The following is a 21,827-nucleotide window of genomic DNA, read 5'->3' as shown; positions in this document are numbered from 1 at the left end:
TGTATGAAAAGTATTTCCTAGCACACCTGAAGCAGTATGTCATGGTTAAACAGGCTAAGAGAATGCTTAGCACTGGGTGATTCAAGTAGTATTTGGCTGGTAACAATGGACAAAGTGCTCTTCCTTTTCATTGGGTGAATATTTTCTGTGTAGGGGAGGAAGGCACATGTCAGATAGAACAAACTCCTTATCTAATTTACTCATCTATTGATGCGGTCTAAGTGGAAACCACAGTTGATGGTACTACTGTTGTGTGTGTACACATGGAGCAGTAAGTTTATATGAAAAGATTATTTTGATTGCAAGGGTATAGGCAAAGAGGTAATAGCAAAAGCTTGTTTATTTGTTGTTGTGTTTTGCTTCCTCCTGGTTATTTCATGTTGTGTATTTCATACTACCCTGCAGAACCAGCCATCTCCAAGATCAAAGCCTTTGCCCTCAATCTCAAATGGGGTTTCAGAGCTATATTGTGCAGCCTCCGACACAGATGTTGTATTCATGGCTACACTGTTAAGTTGAAGTAGAGTCATGACTCTTGGCTGGGTGACTGTCGTTGAAAATGGTTTAAAGAAATGGTCTTATGTGTAAGTATGTGAATATGCATTTGGAGGTAACACTCCATTTCTGTAACCTGTGACAAGTAATCTGCACCACAGATGAAAGCGCTGACCTTTTCCTTGTCTTTTTGCCGCCCCAAATTAACTTTGATTTTGCATTTAACTGTCATTGTAGCGCAGTTTCCTTGGTAACAGCATGTCGAATCAACTTTACGAGACTTTAGAAACAAAAAGAAAGATAAAGACATCATAAGGTGTAGTGTAGGCATGACTATAAAATCCTTTTTGTTAAAAAGTTGTCGTAATATTGTTGCATTGCATGGGTTTTGAAGATAAATAATTCTATGCAACAATGCTGCCTTAAAAAAAATAATGAAATCAATTGTTTATATTTGAACAAATCTTCCCCAGTAAATGTATATCGAATGAACTAGTATCAGTCCCTATCAGTCGATCACTTTTACTCCAAAGACAATTTAAAGAAGGAACAATTCTTGTGGTCATAAATGCATAGTTTTTCCTATGATTTATATTCAGAGTTATTGCCACTTTATTGCCAATGGAAACCAAATATAATGATATCCTCGGAAAATGTGATTGAATCTACATACCTATGTCATGTATTTGTGTGTTAGACATGACTGAGTTGTGATTTTGGAATTTAGTAGAACATTTGACACTGCAATCAGGTACAAAGGGTTACAAAGCACTTAAATGCCTCCATGAGCGGTGTGTCATATTTCTGCCCCTGCTGACTCTTTTTGATAAGCAGGCCAAATCTGGTCCAAACTTGCAGTGATTTTAAAAGCAACGGCGTGCACTCATCTTTGCACCTTGTGGGGGCTCACCTTTTAAGGACCTCTGCCTAATAAAACAATATAATTACTAGTCTTCACTCCAACATGCATCTTGACATTGGATGTAGCTATGTGGTGACAAACAAATTAGCATTTATGAGAGTATTCTTCGGCTATATTCTGTTAGAAAGCATTGGTAATACCGCAGACTAGGCCTATCCCAGCATGCATTTGGCGACTGGCAGGAATACATCTTGGTGACAGATCAGCAGTCTGTCAGGCTAACAAACACAGACAGTCAAAACATTTATAGTCACATTCACTGCTAAAGGCTGCTGAAAGTATGTGTTCACATTTCAGCCCAGACAGAGAAGAATCAATAAGCGAATGATGAACTGTGTCTTCCTGCCAAACCTGCTGCTGCGGTTGAATTCATGAACAAATAGATTTCCCCTCATATCAAATGTTTCTGCACTTTCTTTTAAACACAGTAGAAATTGTAAAGCCCAAAGCTTCTCATTTTACGTGGCTCTTGATGGAAAAAATAAAGGAGAGCCCTGCTTTGAAAGGGGCTGATTGAAAGGAGATGAAAGGGTTTTTGAAATATGGGGTGATGTGTCGACACATCATTTAAGCAAACACGGCCCAGTGAGTCAGCAGGAGATGACAAACAGTACTAGTTTAATGCAGGAACAAAAAGCACTGATGTTGTAATCAAATGCATCTCGTCTCTTTGCATGATTATTTTTCTGAATGAGGTTTAAATCAATGAATAAAGAGTGAATCAACAATACACAGTGTTTTGTTTTGTAATAATCACATTTTCATTCGATTAAAATGAAGAAATAATGAAGGCTTGCATTATCTTTGAATAATTCACGTTGTGCTCATGAATGAATTGAAGCCAGTCGTCTCAAATTCAACAGTTTAGAAAAATGAATCTGTGTTGTGCAGCTTTGGGGGAAGCATATTGGATGTGGTGGAGGCCTTGAGATAAGGATACCCAGTGCAACACTCAGACTTAGGATAGTAATTGTCTTAAATTACTTTGAATTAATTGTTTCATTATTCGGTGGATTGATTTATTCTCATTCTCTATTCAATGGGGGCTTTATTTTGAAAACACAAAACGAGCCTTTGTTGACGGCACACGAGGAGCACACATATTGTATTCAACAAAAACAAAGAGAAGGAATACTTTAAATGTTATCAAAGGAAATTGAAACTTTTAATTATTTACCACATAGCAGGGAGAGTAACCTCATGATTTCAGGTATTCATAGAGAAATAGTAATTATTACCATTGCTTAAACTTCAATTTTTATCCTCACAGGACGTCCTTGGGCACAAAAACACAGACTATATATTCGCACAAGATGAAGAATTCAAATTGAATGAAGCTGTGTGCTATTTACTGTGCTCATACAGTCATACACAGATCTAAGACAATGTGCGGCTCACCTCTCCAATGCAGATTCTTCTCAGTGGCGAGTCTGTAAGGTCAAGTATGCTATGATGATATGCTGGCAAATCCATCCATCCCAAAAAAAAAATGAAATCAACGACTCCAGTATGTGAAATGCGCTACAGTCCTTGTGCACACATTGTGTTCTAATATGTCAGAAACACTTAGTCTGAGTGCCTGCTCCTTTTAGGCATTTTTCTCTGTAAAGACTCTCCCTCCAAAATGTGACACAAAATCTGACTAAAGGCAACAGCTCAAAACTGGAGAGCAAAATTGCCCACTCCAAGAAGGTAAACGGTTACTTTATAAACAATCTGGTGAGTTTTTCTGTGCACTTTTTCCATTTTTGTTAGTATTATGTGCAGAGTGACATCAGTACTTTCTTTGATCTTGGGCAGTGATTACAGACTGTAAAAGTAGACAGGATTGATCTCCTCATGGTTAAATACCAGAGAAAATGGGATTAGGTTTCAGTCTCCCATGAGCCCTTCTACAAAGCTGACACATTCAGGATCAACCCAGTGCTGCCCAAGCGATAGAGAACTGCACTTCTTCTTTGCTCATAGTGCATGTTTAACTCTAATTTCCTCGAGGCATTTTAAAAAGATCACTAGACTTGATTATCACACAGGTACACTTGATTTGGCTCCATTAATTTCTGAAACCCTGGGCAGAACAATGAATTTACATATTTGATTAAAGGTGAGGGCCGCCTCTGATGTTACCACAGGCCTGACCATTCATTTCAGTTCTCCCCTTACTATATATTACATACTGTACACACACACACACACACACACACACACACACACACACACACACACACACACACACACACACACACACACACACACACACACACACACACACACACACACACACAGTGTCCCTGTTCTTCTCCTACACTTTTGATGTATTTTGGTTTAAGGGTCACTGAAGGTTGCTTATTTTCTTTTTTTTCTGACTTTGGACATGTTTGAGCGTCTTCCTATTTAGCTCCTTCTGATAACTTGGCCTCCTCCAATAGATTAATATTAAATTAGAACAAATTACACTCACTTTCACAGCAGGCAATCATGTCCTCTTCCCTTGAGGCTTTTAGCATCAGCTAAACAACTATTGCTGCTATCTGTAATTAGGAATGGGAAAAACAAGCACACACCAACACATTTAAACTGGTACATTATCGATATTTACCATCCAGCTGCCTCCCCTGGAGAACTGGACATTATTCAGATCTGCTCTGTAGATTCACAGGGGGGCACACACTAATAAATGCAAAACCTTTCTTTCCCTGAATCTGCATTTACGAATATTTATCAATTAAATGGAGCATATCAGATGGGCTTTTTAGAATTAAAGATAGATGTGCTTTGCCGAAATGCTTTTACTTCTACATAATAAGTGTGTCATTCATATATACTGAAAAAAATATTCGCACAAATCCTTTTCATGTTTGTTTTTAGCACAGAATTTAGGTTCCAGAGAAGGTTGTAATCCTGTAAGCCTGTTTGAGTGTGTAACATTATTAGTATAACACGATTTGGATGGCAAAAGACAAGTGAGTTTGATTGGGTGTCGCTCCCGGGTGAACACTTTGGATGAAGGTAATATTTTGCAGCATCTGACTATCTGGCACACGTTATTAGATGGTTTGTTGTGATAGGGGCATATTGCCATGCTGGAAGTCGCTGCAGATGGCTCATATCTATCTCTGTAACATCAGAAACAACCTCAGCATGAAGCAGTCAGAGCAATATCCTGAAGCAAGTGTGCAATTTGCTCTATCGCCGTTGTTAAATCATCTTTATTATATTGAGGTACCTGTTGGATGGCCTAGTTATCTTGAATAGTATCGGTATAGTTATTTATTTTACTGAATTCTTATCAAACCAGCTTTCTATCTTTTTTATTTACTATATATTGACTAATGCAGTGCCTGCTGAAATTGCTTAGCAATACTCCTGCCCTTACGTACTTGCTTCCCCTGCGTATCATTAGCTGTCAATATCTACCTATTTGGGACCAGGCTACATCCAGGAACAAGTGTTGCTCTTGCTAACAATTTTAGTTGCCCTATTTTGATAATGTAAGTCTGTAAAAATGTCAACCGAGGTGATGTTTTGTTTGGAGATTCAGTCTTTTAAACCTAGTCGGAGTAGAAGAGATAGTATTAAGGGAATATATATGTCCCGTGGATCTCAAGAGCTCCCACTCGATCATGGACTTTCCTCGGTCCTCAGCAATGCACGTGCCAAGAGGGAAGTCAATATGATTAACGGTTTTCCATAAAATCAAGAAACAGTCTTCAAGCATGTGTTACAATCACTGTATAAACCCACTTCAGTCCAGCAGTAATCACTCCCAGTGTAAAAACAATGTGCAGTTTGGAGCAAACCCAACTATCACATATACAGTAAAGTTTGCTACTCTTTGGTCAAATGTACTATTCTAAAAGCCTGTTTAGTTTAAGGGCCGTGTGGGCAGTTGTGGCTGTCATGCTGCTGCTCACACATTGTTTCTGTGGAGTTATAGCCAAGAAAAAAGACATACAAAGGCACATGGCGCTCACTGATATGAATGTCTCTGACAGAACATATATCTCTCTCTCACTGTAGAGGGGAAGTAAAATTCTTTTACCTCATGGCCCTGCTTAGCAAGTCATGGGGAAGATGAGTGATGTTAGGCTTTCTATAAAAAAAAACAAAAAAACACTGGCTTTGATCTGGGATTTGATTTTGAGCTATGGCCATCCATGCAAACCCAAAGAAAAATAAATGGTGTGCATTCACGGTGCTGTGGGATTAAAGCATCCATAAAGTAACAGAGCAGTTGTGACTGTGAAGAGGAGGATTAAAGGAAACCAGTGACTGCAAGAAGTAAAACATAATTATTAATTCACTGTGTTATAAGAACACAAAGCAACTTCCTGTTTGACACTGACATTGTGTGCCACTGAATTCACAACCAAACAGGATCCATGTTTAGTTTTGGCACTGAACGTAAATATTAGTTGTTATAAGCTGTTGGAAAGAATCACCAGTCTCTTGTCAGCCTGCCTGCAAAGCTTATTCAAATTCAACTAAAGAGCCTCTAAGCCTGACTTTGTATAGATTTGAAAATTAAAAGTAATGACTGTTTATGTAATTTTGCTTTCAGTATACTAAAATCTAGACTAAGTGTTGCTGTTTTAAAGCATGAATAATCACAGTGAGAGTGCTCACCTTGAGGGAATTGGATAATGTTGCACAGCTTTGCAGAATCTGTCCTCAGACATTTAGCTGCATTGGTACCCCTCTGGGAAGACTTCGCCATTCATTATCAAAAACAGGGTGAACTAGCCGTGTCCCATGTCTTGCATATGGATATTAATGGCTCGCAGTAATTTACATTTCAATTCCAGGCTCTATATGAGAAATTAGTCGGAGGCAAACAATGAGCTGGTGAATGATTGACATTTTTCAATTAATACTGCAAGATGAATGGAATATGTTTTGTGCATTCATTAACTGGAGGAAATGGAAATGACCCTCGCTATGGTAGAATTATTATCATGATCTATACGCAGTTCTTCTTGGGTCGATTACCCAGCCACCACCAGGAGAGTGAAACAAGGCTGAGTCGTTTTTTGATGAATGTCAATTCATATTAATTTTGATGGAAAGGTCTGATAACTTCACTAGCACACTGAGCTCCTGACAAATTTTAAAAAAGGTCAGAGTTTCTCATTTCTTCATCTGAATACCTCCCTGTGTTTGCATTGGGGTGGCGGTTTGAAAAGGTCATCTGATCACTGTGTGTAAACAAGTTCTATGATGAATGAACCTGCCTCTCTTTCATGTATCACACGTTTTATGTAGTTGTTAGTGTTCAGAAAGCATGAAACTGTTAAATTAAATTGTGATATAGGCTTTACATTTAAATGAATTAGTTCCTGCTTTTCTGGCTTGTACATATATATTACCACAACTAAGGAATAACCTATAAAGTTGAGCTTTTAACCGAGCATGCTAAGACTTCTCGTAAAGAAAAACAAAAGAAGTAGAATCCTCTCAGATTAACAGCATGTTAAACATACATTTAAATATATCAGGAGGTTCTGACTGGTGGTGTTTCTTGACACGAACATTATACAGTATATGATTTCTACTTTCGTCTCACCTTTAAAATGTGCACTCTTACCTCTATGCATTAAATCCTTCTCCATGTTTTCATGCTAAAGAAAGAGAATGACATACTGCCATGTTGTCACATGTCATGAAATATTCATAACGTTTGCCCAGGGTTTGCATTAAGTTTAGAATATGAATAGCTTGAAATATTCTGCCGCACACCATTGATTAAAGCTGTGTCAGTACTTGAGTGACTCATCACGGAAGAGTGTTGTTGCTGAATATTGATTGTTCACTTGACTGAGCCCTGCAGAGGACACTTTCCAATCTTCTGGGTTTAAAAAAACAAACTTATTCCAGTTAATTTAGAGGAAATATTTTCATATATATTGGTTTCATCACTATGTACTGTCTAATGAACCTTTTGAGTTTTCTGTTGACGCTTATATTGACTCAAGGTTAGGATTTCAGTACTGCTCCTTTTCTGCTTCCTCCCTCTACTTCAGATAATTACACTTTAGATGTTTGATTTCCTCGGCCCTCATCGGGACGCTCCCACGAGTTACCTTCTCTCTGGCTGCTCCTGACACCAGTCCACAAAAAACTGTGAGAAGGGCAATAAATCAAGTTCAGTCTTCCTCGGACCAATAGTCCAGACTTGTAACTCCTTGTGCCTTTGAGGTCCACCCTTGAGTCCCACTGTTATAAATTAAATAGATTTATGGGAATTATGCACAATAGGACACCTTGTGTATCCAAAAGAATCTGCAATGGAGGGTTTGATGAGGAAAGGCTTTGGAGTATTCAGCCAGTGTGAAAAAATAGCATGGCTGAGTTTTGTCATAAATTATTTTGCTAACACTTATCTGAAGATGAGTTTTTTGCTTTGTAGTTAGCAGGAGACAACTTCGACCTCACAGCTGAAGGCTAAACTGTCATCATAAACTTATTCTAAAGCTTATTCTAAAATAATTCAGAAAGGCATTTAAATAAGATAATTTGTTAGAATATCTGACTAAGGAAGGGTGGTTTAGTGAGCAAGTCAAGAGGAGGTGCCTCTGAACTTAAGTTTCCTTAAGTCAAACAAAGAAACCCTGTGGATGAGGAGGATCAATAAAATATCACATCAGATTACTTTCCATGACATGATCCTCGGGGCTGCAGTTTTTCAGATGTCTCCACAGGGCCTCAGCTTTTCTCTCATTTTTGACTCTTGTGACACTGAAGGAGAGACTACTCGAGGCACCACACACGCACAAACACAAACACACACACACAGCTGGTTTGCTGAATGCCTGACATCTTAATACTAACCTCACGTTACTTTTTTCTTAATAATATTATAATTGACTTCACAGAGGGGCTCTCTCTCTGTGCTCACTGAGTTAGAAAATCATATTTGGATACACAGCTAGCAAACTAATCCCAACCATGCAGAATGCTGGACTGGACTGGTAACAGCTGCAAGGCATCTTTAAACTCTTGTGCTCCATCTCCCTAATGGCTGAAAAAAAAGATTAGTCACTGCAAAACTATTTTTTTTTATCACACTTTTCAGCTTATCTTTCACTACCTTCATTTGCTTTCCATGCCCAGCTGTAGAGTGCTGGAGGATGTTGGGCCATAGCTGCTCTGTCAGCTTAGGGTCAAAAAGAGATGACCTTTTATCTTACCCCACCGAGACGGGAGAAATTACTTGCAGATTTGAAGAGGATACATTATGATTAGCCCGTAGATGGAGCTGTAAAAACTACACATTAATCTCTTTATCATGGTTTGATCATCGCATTCCTTCAACTTCAGTTCATGATTCTCTTTGGTTTTCACACAATCACTCCAAACTTTTGATTGATAATAAGACACCTATGACAGCACTATACGTCACCTGTGAGTGTGTGAGTTAGTGGCCTGTCATACTACTACAAGGTTTTTCCTTTGATAAGGTTCATAACACATTACTTTCGTAATAGGCCTTTTTCATGGAGAACACTTTGACATGTCATAGAAGGAAAAGCACAGGTGTTGATAATCAAACTAACGATGGTCACTCTGACATCTGAATAGAACTGAGCCATCGTTAATGTTATTAGTAACACCTGTGCGTTTCCTACTATGAAATGTCTATTTTCTAGTTTTAGTTTACTAACAATCGAAACCCCACTGGGAAAAAAACTGGGAATATGAATACGAATACGACACCCTCTGTCCTTGGACCCTCACATCGTACAAGGAAAAGCTTCTAAAGAGAATACCACAGTTAATGGGGAAAAAAATTGAAGAGACTTCGGGGAGAGCAACAGAGGAGGGATCTCTCTCCCAGGACGGACAGTTGTGCAATATACGTGTGTAAATTAAAAAGATAATACATTTACAACATAGGTAGTCCAAATACTTGAAAATGCATGTGTCTACAAATAATAATAAGATGAATCCAGGTGGAATTCAACAATCCTGTGGCAGCCATTAATTAATTATATAATAATATATATATATAATAATTAATAATATTAATATTTACTGTAGTATAATGCACAGTTTCAGGCGGGAGTATAAGGAACGGTTGCCACTCTCATACAACAATGCCTCATTTAAGCCAGGGTCTGATTTTGGCTTGTCCCTTCTTCCCTTGGCTCAGGCTGTAATCACAAAACACTCAGGTGTCCATATTTCCTTTGTTTCCATATCAGCACTTAGGCTGTCAGTAAGCACTTTCCACTAATTTAATACTGGTTCAGGTAATGAGTTCATTTGCAAAGATCTGCATATTTGAGGAGAAGTACAATGCATGAGAAAGCTGGTTCCCCATGGTTTTTTAGAGGCTCCTCTCCCAATTCCCAGAACTGATTCCTGTTTGCTATGTAATCATGATGACAATGGGAGCTACTTAATTCTGCTGCAAATGCATCCAGTGTAAACATCACTAGGTATTGTTATGAATTTCATTCATTTACAAAAGGAAGTTTGATATGCTTCACTAAATTAACACATGGCACCGAGCTAAATCCAGATCTAAATAAAAGCCAACATCATTTAGCGGTTTCACTTATAGTATTATTGCTTATGTATATTTGCGTAATGACTTGAGAAACAAACATACCAAGATTTGCCAGGGATCTTCTGAAGATCTTCCGCATCATTGGGCCATAAAGCACTTGAGTTTCACCCTGCATCCAAGCAACGTTATGTGCGCTCTTGACTCTGTGTAATAAAAACAGAGGGAGAAGAACGTCTTTTATCGCATTTTACTACTTCTAGGACCATATCATTTTAAAAAGGGCTTTTAAAACGTTTGTCCTGGAAGATTGATTGACGTAAAAACTAAATACCCAGTGACTTACAAATGTATTTTTTCCAATTTAAGTCAATGGAAAAAGTATTTTTTGTCCCACTGTCGTGGAAGTGTAGCTACCACCAATGGTTGGCTATTGGACAAACAAAAATGTCTACTTTTGCAACCCTAATGTATAAATGAAATTCTAGTGACAAGGAATTTGACTTGCAGTTTAACTTTGAAAGGTGCTATGGTATATTTGGTTGGCTCTAACCTGCATCTTAAAAAGAGGTTTTCTTTAGTGTAACATCTCTTTTGCTAATTTTCTGACAATAAAATAATATATTTTCTTTATTGTTCACCATCTTTGTTGTTGAAGTGTAGAAAGGCTTGTCAACAGTGGGCTGTGCCTTTTGAAGCAAAGTGCTTTTGAAAGGATGCATCAAGCCAGCCAGCATCATCCCCCCTACAGCACCTAAACACAGCTCTTCTCAATCCTCGTCACAGAGACGACGGCTGCTGAATACTGAACAGAGGAGACAGGAGCTGCCCCTCAACCTGAAACACACATTATTATCCCTCTCTTTTACTCTCTCACACACAAAGACAGGCATACATGCACACACTTACACACACACAATTAACTACACTAAATGAAACAGCACACACCTACACAGGGATTCTAGCTCCTAGAACACTAACAGCATCAGACGTGCAACCACACACTCCCTTTCAGCATGAAAAATGGACCATCTGTGAGCTCTTCAGGCCACCAGCCAATGACATTGTTTAGGACTCATTTTAACGACAGTCGTGAACTGCATTTGGAATCTTTGTTCAACCATCTCGAGCATTCGGTCTTTGAAAAAGCCTTTGTGTTCCTTTTGTTTTGCAAACATCTGCCTGTGTGTGGATGCAAAAAGAGTCACTGTAATAGAACAAAGCCTCTTTGATTTCTTAGCTACAGTATAATGGTAACTACAGTCATCTCCAACAAATGTACAGAGGTGGTTAAAACACCAGATTTTATTTTGATACTTTATTTTAAAAGGTTGAATATTGAGTTCCAAACAAGTGCTTTCCTCTGATATCAACTAATTGCTTAATTTGAATGAATAGAGTCACCATCTTGCCATTGAGTAGGAAGTTAAGACTTAAATATATTTTGTTATTGAACAATGGTGGATTATAGGGGATGGTTTTTGTAGACTCTGTTTATTTAGGAACATATTTCCCCAAAATATTTAACATTTATATAATGGCTCATATTTGTTTGTAATACTATTTTTTTTTACAATTATAACTCATTTGAAAATAATTGTTAAAGATTTAGCATGTTGTGCCTCTACTGTGACATATTAACTTTAATGTTCAAAAAGGTCTTTAATTTTTTCATACTGCCTGTGCTACAAGACATCTTTCACCCTCTGTCTGAAACCAGAGCCCAGTCTCCTATGATTGGTTAGCTGGCCGGCTCTGTTGTGATTGGTTAACCTCCTAGAGATGCCCCCTTCCTTAACCTGTCATGTACAATGTGTTGGAGCGCTAGCCAATAGAAGTACAATCAAGGCGGGTGAGTGTGTGGGAGAGAATCTTCCTCCCTTTGGGAATTTACCCTTGTAGACTATTTACATGCTCCAAAACCTAAATTACATTATATGAAAGAGAAAACCCCCACAAGCATAATAGGGCCCCTTTGACATGGTAGCACTAACTTTGATTAATAACTTGTGTGTTCAGTTGGAAGATTTTTTTATAGTAAGTTTTGTTTTTGAAGGTTAGGTTTGTGCACACAATCCATATCCCTCTGTAACACAAACATAACCTTCAGATTCAGTTCGACATGAAAGCATATCTCTCTTTTGCCTGTAAACGTGTGTAAGATCTTTGTTCCTGGCTTGTCTCCCTCAAAGGGAACGTGTATCTTCATTTTCATCAAAGCCCACAAACCTGTTTTTGTCAGAGATTAGCCTTAAGCCTTGAAAGTCCATTTAGCTGTTTGGTCTGCCCAAAAAAATGTCAGTTTGCCATCTCTGTCTGGATCTGCCTCACGCTGACAGTGGCAATGTGAGAGCACGAGGATGTGGGCAAGAGCTTAGTGAGAATGGAACAAGAGATTAGAGAAATTGGGAGAGTTTGGATGAGCATACAAGATATTCCAATAAAACCCTCCCACTTCTAACCTGCTCACCCTTGTCGGAAAGAATGGGAAACTTATGTGTGTGCAAACAAACTGTGTTTACCAGGCAGCTTCTGTGTATTTGATTTCTTAGCGGGCAGTACAAACAGTGCTGACAGCGCCAAGGACAGCAGAGGCATCGATATCCATTCACTTGGGGTACTTCTCACTTCTCTTAACTTGCATCCCTGCGTCCCTCACTTGCGTCTTTTCCTTGCGCATTAGTCCCTCCCACCAGGGATGCACAGAGAGATGCAAGGAAACCATGCAAAGAAAGAGGAAGCAAGGAAATTAGTTTTAAGAGCAATGGGACCTCCTTTCCTCAGAGCATCACGTGAAGCGACGTCCGTTTGTGATGACGCCGGTACAGCTGGATCGTCTGACAGCAGCCAGCTCTGTCCCAGTTTTATTCACACACACCCCTCCATCTGACTCCTCTGTTAATTCACATTTGTATCATTTGTTGTAGACCCAAATACATTCAATGTAATAAGAACAACATTTCAAAAAAAAGATAAAAGCCATTCTTAAAAATGTAAAACAGAAAAGCTGTTCCTGAGGACAGGTATTAAATCTGTCTATTTTAATTTGATTGTCTTCATAATAATAATGAATTGGAGATCATTATTGGAGCTTCTACATACTATCCATTTTCAGATAGTTTGACAAGTATAGGCAGAAGAGTGTTTAGACGAAACAGATGAGTGCAGTAACCATAGTTCCATGTTATCACAAAGGTCGGGATAATACATTATATTTTGCTCAAACTTTGGCACAAAGCAGGATGGTGTCATCAGATGTGAGTCATCTGGGTTGTAGTTATGGACTCAAGCTCGTTTTCTCAGTTAGTCTTCTCTTGATTTTCAAGTGTTGGTCATTTATTTTGATCCCTGATCTATTATTTCCTTTCACTATATATCCCGTGGAATACTTTTTTAATATATATTTTTGAGCCAGGGTGCCTTTATTTGAGACAAAAAGTGAAAGGGGGAGACAGAGGGCAGGACATTGCCTGTAATGTTCGGCCGGATCAGGATTCGAAGAGGCTTACTAGGCAGCGGTCACCGCACATGGCCCGCCACCTCTAACTACTGAGCTATCCGGTGACCCTGAATACTAATCTTTAATGTCTTATACTTTTCAAATAGTCTCTTCTACTATTTAGCCAGGCTTAGATGCCTTCATTGATGATATTGAGAAGCAGCTGCGTAAGGGAGGACCGATGCTCTGTTGCCAAGTTATAGCAATCCATGGGAGTAGGTCTTAAGAAATCTTGGTTCTCTTATGGCACAAAAAACTCACCTGCTTTATTATATTAAACTTTAACCAATGAATCCATTAAACTAATCATAAAATGCATCTCAAATTTAGTGAAGCCATTGTGTTAAATAAAAACAAAAAAATTAAAGCAGATCAGAAGGTGTGCTTTGTTTTCATCATGAATAATCAAAACTTTGAAATACTGGGTTGTTTGGTTGAAATACTGACTCATGCAAGTCAAGGAACAGAATAGTTTCTGATCCTGTCACGTAGGATATGTTTCCCAAATGTGAAATCTCTATTTGTGGAAGGAGCCTGAGGGCATGTTCACTTTCTCTCCTTCAGTTGCTGTCTGCAGCCTCTACCCAAGTGACAAGATGTAAGAGTTCTGCACAACAGTGGGCATAATTGACATGACCTGGTGTATGTTAAGAAACATTTCTACACTCTCAATTTCTCTTCTTTACGCAATGCCCTCCTCTATGTTTACCCTGCCAACACTCCACGAGTGAGTGAGTGAGTGAGTGAGTGAGTGAGTGAGTGAGTGAGTGAGTGAGTGAGTGAGTGAGTGAGTGAGTGAGTGAGTGAGTGAGTGAGTGAGTGAGTGAGTGAGTGAGTGAGTGAGTGAGTGAGTGATTGTGTGTAATTTGTGTGTCCAGACTCTGCAGTGATTTTTTTTTGTTGAGCCCCATTCTCCCCTAAGATAAGATAATCTTTATAGGAGATCAAGATAACGTTTAGCTTCAAAAAACATTTTCTCACTCCTCCAGGGACGTTAAACCTTTTCCTTTTAGCAGGAAAAAAAAACAAGCAACAAAAAAACAAGCAAACCCAAGAGCATGTCCCCGCATCACAGCACCTTTTCCACCTCATTGGCTGGCCTTTCCAGATGCTATCAATGAGCAGGTCATTTTGGTGCAGCCCATAAGTTCTGCATTGCAGAGGTATAGTGTGAATCACTAAACACACAATGTATTTTGATTATCTGCACAGCAGCAACCCTGACTGTTGTAAGCACAAAGCACCATAAATAGATTCTTATTTCTAGCGGTGAAAAACTGGTTTTGCGTGTCCTAATTGGATTAAAAAAATACATCAGGCCTATGAAGTTTGTGATGGAACACACACGGATAAATATTTCTGTGTGTTACGGTTGAGCAGGGCAGGTAGGACCCAAGTGCAGCGTGGACAAGGCATGAACTGAGAATTACCTTTATTCAAGGTTACAAATAACAACCTCTCTTCCTTGTTAACTCAAAAAACCCACACACACCAACAGAAAACCAGAACTTAAATACATACATATAAGACCAATCAAGAAGACACAGCTTGTGAGGGGAGGGAAATCACAAAGGCAGCAGGTGAACAGAATCAGGTTATCAGCCAGGAGGGATAACACTGTGACAGGAAGTAAATACAGACATGAGACAGGGTGTGAACACTTTTCACAGTAAAACAAGAAAACAGACAGATCGAGACACTTCTTCAAAATAAAACAGAAAATAAACTGATCGTGACATACTGCAGTGATTAATTATTGAATTGGGAAAAAAAACTATAATAGATACCTCAGTCCATGGCTGTCTGTCTGAATATTTGAGCTTTTTCACAAGACAGTACAGAAATAAATGATTTACCCATTGTCTCGTGGATGGATACAACAAATAAATCGAGAAAAATACAATTCCAGCACAGGTCTGACTGTACACTTTTTCTGTATATAACTCCACTTTGAATCATGCCAGTCTCATTTCTGAATTATACCAGCAAGCATAATATTTAGTAAGTTATTTGCGTTTTTCATTAATACACTTTTCAGGATTTAAAGATGTGCTAGTTTCTTACAAACTGCTCTTGGGGGAGAACACTGATTTAACTACCACCTGAAAACATGAAATGAGCAAACACGATGTAACAGTGAGGATATTTCCCATTTTCAGTGTTTTCTTTTACCTCCACAGCTTGATTCTGTTTTTTTGTTGTTGCCAGGCAACAAATGCTCTTACAGTGAATACTTTTGAGTCTTGACTGTTATTGCTTGGTAACAAAATTACTCCCCAGTAAGTAAAAACTGAAATCAGTGAGGCTCAAAAACCACAGAGCTCAGTGATCCAACTTTTTTGCATGACTTAAGTTGAATCCGGTGACTTGGCTGCAAAAGGCCGGCCACAATGAAGAACGGTCGCACAGCACTGATCCAACTCCCCACTGTCTCTTTTCATATGCTAATCCGACGCCAGAGCACGCCCACCAATTACTGATCCTCAGTCAGCCAGTAGGTCCTGATTCCCTCCACTGACCAGCAGACACATTGAAACCCCCCTGGGAGGCACATCATTTATATGATGTACACACAGACATGAATCAAGTTTACAACTCATGTTCACTTAACTCACAATTAACCAGTAGCCACTCTTGGAGATAAACTAACTGAACTACTCAACAAAACTGAAAATCATTTATTTAAGGATGTGGTTCATTGTCCAGCTGCTGCTCCATATGGCGTTCGGGGTACAAGCCAATTATAATAACCAAGGGCAACAGTAGTGTCTGTATAGATGCTCTATTCTGTTTTTAATCTTGTTCCAGTTGGTATGGAGAAAAGGTTGAAATCAGATTCAGTCCTGCTCCCCACCACAGCCTGGCTCCCAAAATCTCTTGTTCACAAAACTGTCAATTAACCTAAACAAACCAAATGTTACCTTTAAAGCACATAATGGACCAAGACAAACTGAAAGTAGGTTGGATTGCACATGTTGGTGCACACAGTTTACTTTCAGGGAAATAAGTATAACATTTTGGGTAAATGGGATTTCTTTTCAGGGAAACCTGTCACATTTTTATAAACACATTTATTACTGATGTCTTTCTTCAATACCCCTCACCGAAAAGAAAACATATCAGCCTACGTTAGTCTCATAGTTTACCTGCTTTTCTTCTGTATCTGTGAAGTGAAAACATCAGATATCTTCTCGTCCATAGTAACATTATAAAATCCTAGCGTAGCATGGAGTGTCTCTCCTGTTGGCCCGCTGCAAGCCGAGGAGTCATTCACGCCGGACTGCAGTACATAGAAATTCATCGGCAGGAGCAGTTCAGTCGACTTCACTGACAGCCAAAACTGAGAGTGTCGCAGCAGCCAACAGACTGGAACGGCTGCCTTGCCTCACGCGGTCTGGCGTCATACTGCTTCCTGTTTCTCCACCATAGTAAGCGCTCCAGTGACGTCATTTTGAAAAGTTTGTGAAGTTTACAACCTGCCATGCCGTGCCCCTAGATTCCTCTGTGTGCAATTAAACAGCTCCAAAATTGTCACCCTGGGTAATGTGTATACCACCATACAATATAGGTAGGTTTTACTGACAGGATACACACTCCTGAGAAAAGACAAACAGTGTGAGGGTACTATAGAAGATAAATAGATAGATAAAAACAAATCCACTTCAGATACCCCCATCTTTATTACCCAGATGGGTCCAATAGACTTTTATGACACCTGACAAGAGATGAATTTCATTAATGAACATCAAGTGACTTTGGGATTATTAGTTCCCCAGTGTGTGTGTTTGTGTGTGAATGAGTGTACAGTATGCGCGTCTCCGCCTGCCCTCCCCTGTGACTAATGTATCATATGCAGCAGCAGGGTCGTCTATAAATAACAACATGATGTTCATTTACTGAGCGGGAGGGGTGACTTGTGTCTGGGCAGATTGATGAACGGGTGGAGTGTATCTGTGTATGTGTGTGTTGTTCCCCATTCTCTAGCGTTCGGTCAGTTAGGTTTTATTTGAGACAGCAGAGTAGACTTTAATATTGAGCCCACACGCACACTGTGTGCCTGAGGCAACCGCAACGATCTTTCTGGAAGAACACAAAACTTTCTTGCCAATTTGTGCATCGTGATGGCCAATATGTGCCTTCCACATGCAGTGTGGGTCGGGGTCAAACTTCACAAAAAGCTGGGAAAGACTAACAACAACAAGCTGTACTGCAGAGCGAGTGGGAATGCTCTGACAGCCCAATGTCAGATTACAGCCGAGAAATGCAGGGTTGAGTAATTATACACAGCAGTTTATTATAAGTGCTTATTCTTTTACAACCAGCAGTTAAGAGTTTATACTTCAGAGTGGATACTGAGAACACTGTATATACGTTTTCCTGTAGCATTCATTGATATAGTAGTATTGTGCTTCCCTTTTTTCCACTATAGGTCTTGGATTCAGATGCCCTGCCTTGTAAAATGCCTAATTTTCACAGCATGGTTCGACGCCTTTTAATTCAGTTTGGTACCTGGTCCCTTTCTCTGTTTCTCTTCCACTGCAGATAGTATCCCCTCAGTGTAGGCGGGATTAGCTGGCTGTCGTAGGAAAACCGCATTAAACTGCCTTGGCATCTTCTATGCATCTATACCCTGGATTTATTCATTGACAATCGAACACAGGAACATCTGCATTTTGTCAACTATAGGCCATGTGGAAGTTCTGGGTGCTGCCATCTTTAAAAAAAATCTAATCTAACTATTTGTTGATATAGAGCTAAGCCTTTTAGAAATGGCGGGTTTGTGCAGGATGTCGAGTGTCGTGGCAATGAATTCTAACCATTAGTTGTCTGCAGTGTTTAAACTTCACATAATAATAATAATAATAATAATAATAATAATAATAATAATAATAATAATAATAATAATAATAATAATAATAATAATAATAGTACCAACTCAGATCATCATACCTTAAAAACTACCAGGTACAATACCAGTTTCTAGTTTGTTAGTATAGTGTGTAGTTGCAGGAATATGGGGAAAATGCCATCATGTGGTATTTAAAGGGAATTCAAATATAAACGCATGTTAAATCCCATTAACGAAATGTGATTTTGACAATGCTGCAATGTGTGCTGTTTCTGTCAGCTCTGCAATGTCAGTATTTAGCTGCTTCTGATTCATAAATGAGGAGTTTCTGTCCTATTAGTGTCCAGAATCCATCCCTTTCTTATTGATTTCTGGTTATTACTTGACATTTGGAATCATTGTCTTGAATCGCTTTAACTACAATAAAAGCAAAAGCAGTTCTGTTACCCTCACTGCAGGTACACTACTTCAACAATACCCCTCTGAGGTGCTGCAAAGCAGAGAGAGACACTTACATGTTTCATTCTCTGTGAGTGAATAGCCTTATCTGTAAACAGGTGGCAGTCACTGTGTGTGCTGTTGCCTGCAATCGCCTTTTAGTCTTCTTTAAAAGAAAATAGGGAGAAAAGCACAGCAGAACTTAGGAGTGGTTGTATACAGTATAATATAAACAGGAGGAGTCTTTGAGGTGTGTTAGTCCCCCCTGAATGGGGAAGTTCGGTTAGGAAAAAGGAGTGACCAACGTTCTCCCCATTCCCAGTTTAATGGGAAAAAGTGCATGCTCTCAAATTTCAAGGTAAAAATAGAAATAAATCTACATTCTGACAAATGTTTGAACATTGCTCAGTTTATAACCAGGGTACAAAGACATTTGTTTCCAATAAATGAATCCTCACATTTTTAAAGTGGGATCATCATTTCTCTTTTGGTTTGTTAAACTTTTTGTATAGCAGATATCTGACTGACTTAGCCTACTCAATAAACAAACTAGTCCCTCAAACATTTTAATGGTTGCACTAGAGCACAATGTTACGCTTTATTTTTATTTTCAAAGCGGACCTTTTTAAAAACTCTGATAATTGCAGTGATCCTATGATGAAAGCTTTGTTTTCATAACTATTTTTATTTTCTTCCCCACAACTGCTTCTTTGTCAACCTAATGATTTCCTTCCCATTGTCCATGGAGGGAGGTGCATGCAGTAGAAACAGACTCTTTGAAAAGCTGCAGTGTTTCTCTGTAGTCAGTTTTATAGCTCTGTGAAATGTGTTGTGTGTCACTTCATTCAAACACACAATCCCTGAACTTTGCAGCATTCTCTCCTGAAGACAGCTGTGCTAAGGACCTCTGACTTCCATGTGCTTATATGGTGTAGCTCACTCCTCCTCCCCCCCTGCATTTCTCTGCAAATGGTACAGTCCATTTAAAAAGGTGCTTGTCATCTCTCAATGCTCTGTGTCCTTTCAACAGTCAGCTGCAGGGAGCACATTTCACCGGTGCAGTGCTGGCTCTCTAAAACACACACACATATACACACACACGCATGCTCACATGCTGTTACGGTACTCTCAGACACACACACTAACAGGCATGCTTGCACACTGACACACTACACATACATTATCTCTAGAGCGTACACTTCTTCCAGCAGTTACAAATTTCCCCTGAGCTGGATGCCTCTTTTTAAGGGAAAGGACAAACTGCTCTGAGGATTTAACTTGGCTTTCTTATAAAACAAAAGGGAGAAGGAACAGACAGAAAAGGAGAAGGAGGAAGGATTTATTTGGGGACTCGTTCCTTCACTGGAGATGTACAACTTGTCAGCATGACACCTTGTCCGGATTCCCCTCTCCTCCTCAGGCAAAAATCCTGAAAATGATGGATGACAACAAGCAGCTGGCTCAGCGCATCGATGGGGCCATTCAGTCCGCCAGCCAGGAGGTGACCAACCTGCGGTCAGAGCTGAGCGCCACCAGCCGCAGACTGGCCGAGCTGGGGGCCCATGACTCGGGCAGCATGCTGGAGACCCTGCAGCACAACCACAACGGTAGGACAGCCGCTCGGAGAGTGGAGTGAGACTGACTATGTACTGAGAAGCTGCGAACATGTGGGGAAGGATGAGTGTGCTCTGACGCAGCGATGTATGATCTCGCTATGTGTGTTTCTGCATGTCATGGAAGAGTGAGTTGTAAAAGCTTCTATTAATGCTTCTTTCCATGTGCATATTTTAAAGTTAGCAAGAGAGTTGAACAAAAGAGGTGAGGGGTTCCTGCTGGCTTGTGTCCACTCTCAGTTCTCCCACAAATCCTCTCTCATGTTGAATAATTAACCTTGTGAACCTTTCAGACGGGGGTAGTGCTGCGCTTTAGTGAGGGCAGAGTGGCTAAAGTTACAACCTCTTTTGACTGTCGGGCATTCTGTCTGCTAGTTCATTCGGTTCTCCCTTAACTGGGCAATGGATCTGTGTCTCTCGAGGAGGAAGGGAAAAGGGGGCTGGTTTTAGGGTTGCCGTGGGTTACTGTTACCGAGAGCTGTTTGAATGGCTGCCCAGTCTGTAGAATGCTGTCCTCTGTGTGTGTATGTGTGTGTGTGGTGCAGCTGCTCTGTTTGTCCTTTTCCAACTTTTTTTAGTTTGACATACAGATAGGCAACAGATGTGGGTTTTTGTGTACATGCATGAGCGAGGGTGGCAGCATTAACATGTGTGGGTATGAGTGCCCATGCTGTCATGTCCTTTCAGCTTCTGGCCCACACATACTCACACACTCTTGCTGTTTCCATAGCAGTCAGCTGGTACACTGAGCCGGCTGATAGGATACTTTCTTCTTGTCTTTGGGAGCACTCTTCTTTGAAACCACATATCTTTTGGAGACTTCCGAGATTAAGCTCAGTAAAAAAGTCTGCTGTGTTTCCTCATGCGGAAAATGTGTTGGCTAAGTTTCCCTTTACAATGACAGGGAGTTATTTGGTCCCCAGTTGACCTCTGTAGTGTTTTTTTAAAGAGGGAAATGTCAATGCAGGCTGCCATACACAGCTGGTCAGGAACACTTTGGTTATGTGTCAGCATTGTTTTCAATGGACTGCCGCTGTTGCTTTGTATTTCAGATTTTTCTTTCAGCTTGTGTGTGTGTGTGTGCCTTGTGGTATCCCTTTAACCCCGATGCATGCTCCCACTCCTGCTGTTTCCATAGCAGTGTGTGTGTGCCAGTGAGAGTGACGACAAGCATTCCTCTGGGAGGGTTTGAGCACTGATGTCATTGTGCCTTGTAGCTGTTTCTCTGCTTGGCTGAAATGATGCCTGAGGTGTGCATGTTCAGTGGTGGAATCACGTTCGTCTGTCAAGAAGATTCATCAAACTTACATAAATGCCACATTTACATCACAGAGACTGCAAAAAAAAACTTTCATATGGTATATTCTTTAAATGTTTCTGAAATGATTTACATTAAGAAAATGGCATCTACTGTTTCTGTACATTCCCCTGTAAATGGATTTTGTCAGATATTGTTGTCCAGAAATATAGTGCTAAGTGCTACTGAGCGCCCGTTTTTTCACCAT

At 39.8% G+C, this 21,827-nt stretch overlaps 1 protein-coding gene across 1 annotated transcript in view; it reads left to right on the top strand.

Moving 5' to 3' along the window:
• kazna (kazrin, periplakin interacting protein a) overlaps positions 1–21,827 on the top strand; it is a 157,438-nt gene that overhangs the window by 24,850 nt on the left and 110,761 nt on the right. Inside the window, exon 3 of the mRNA XM_063885327.1 lies at positions 20,130–20,316. Coding sequence (XP_063741397.1) covers positions 20,130–20,316 — 187 coding nt within the window. The remainder of the gene's footprint in view (positions 1–20,129; positions 20,317–21,827) is intronic.

This window comes from Eleginops maclovinus, chromosome 1, assembly GCF_036324505.1.
Source record: "Eleginops maclovinus isolate JMC-PN-2008 ecotype Puerto Natales chromosome 1, JC_Emac_rtc_rv5, whole genome shotgun sequence".
NCBI lineage: Eukaryota > Metazoa > Chordata > Actinopteri > Perciformes > Eleginopidae > Eleginops > Eleginops maclovinus.
The sequence above is the reverse complement of the archived record's forward strand: the minus strand, read 5'-3'. Positions and strand labels throughout refer to the sequence as shown.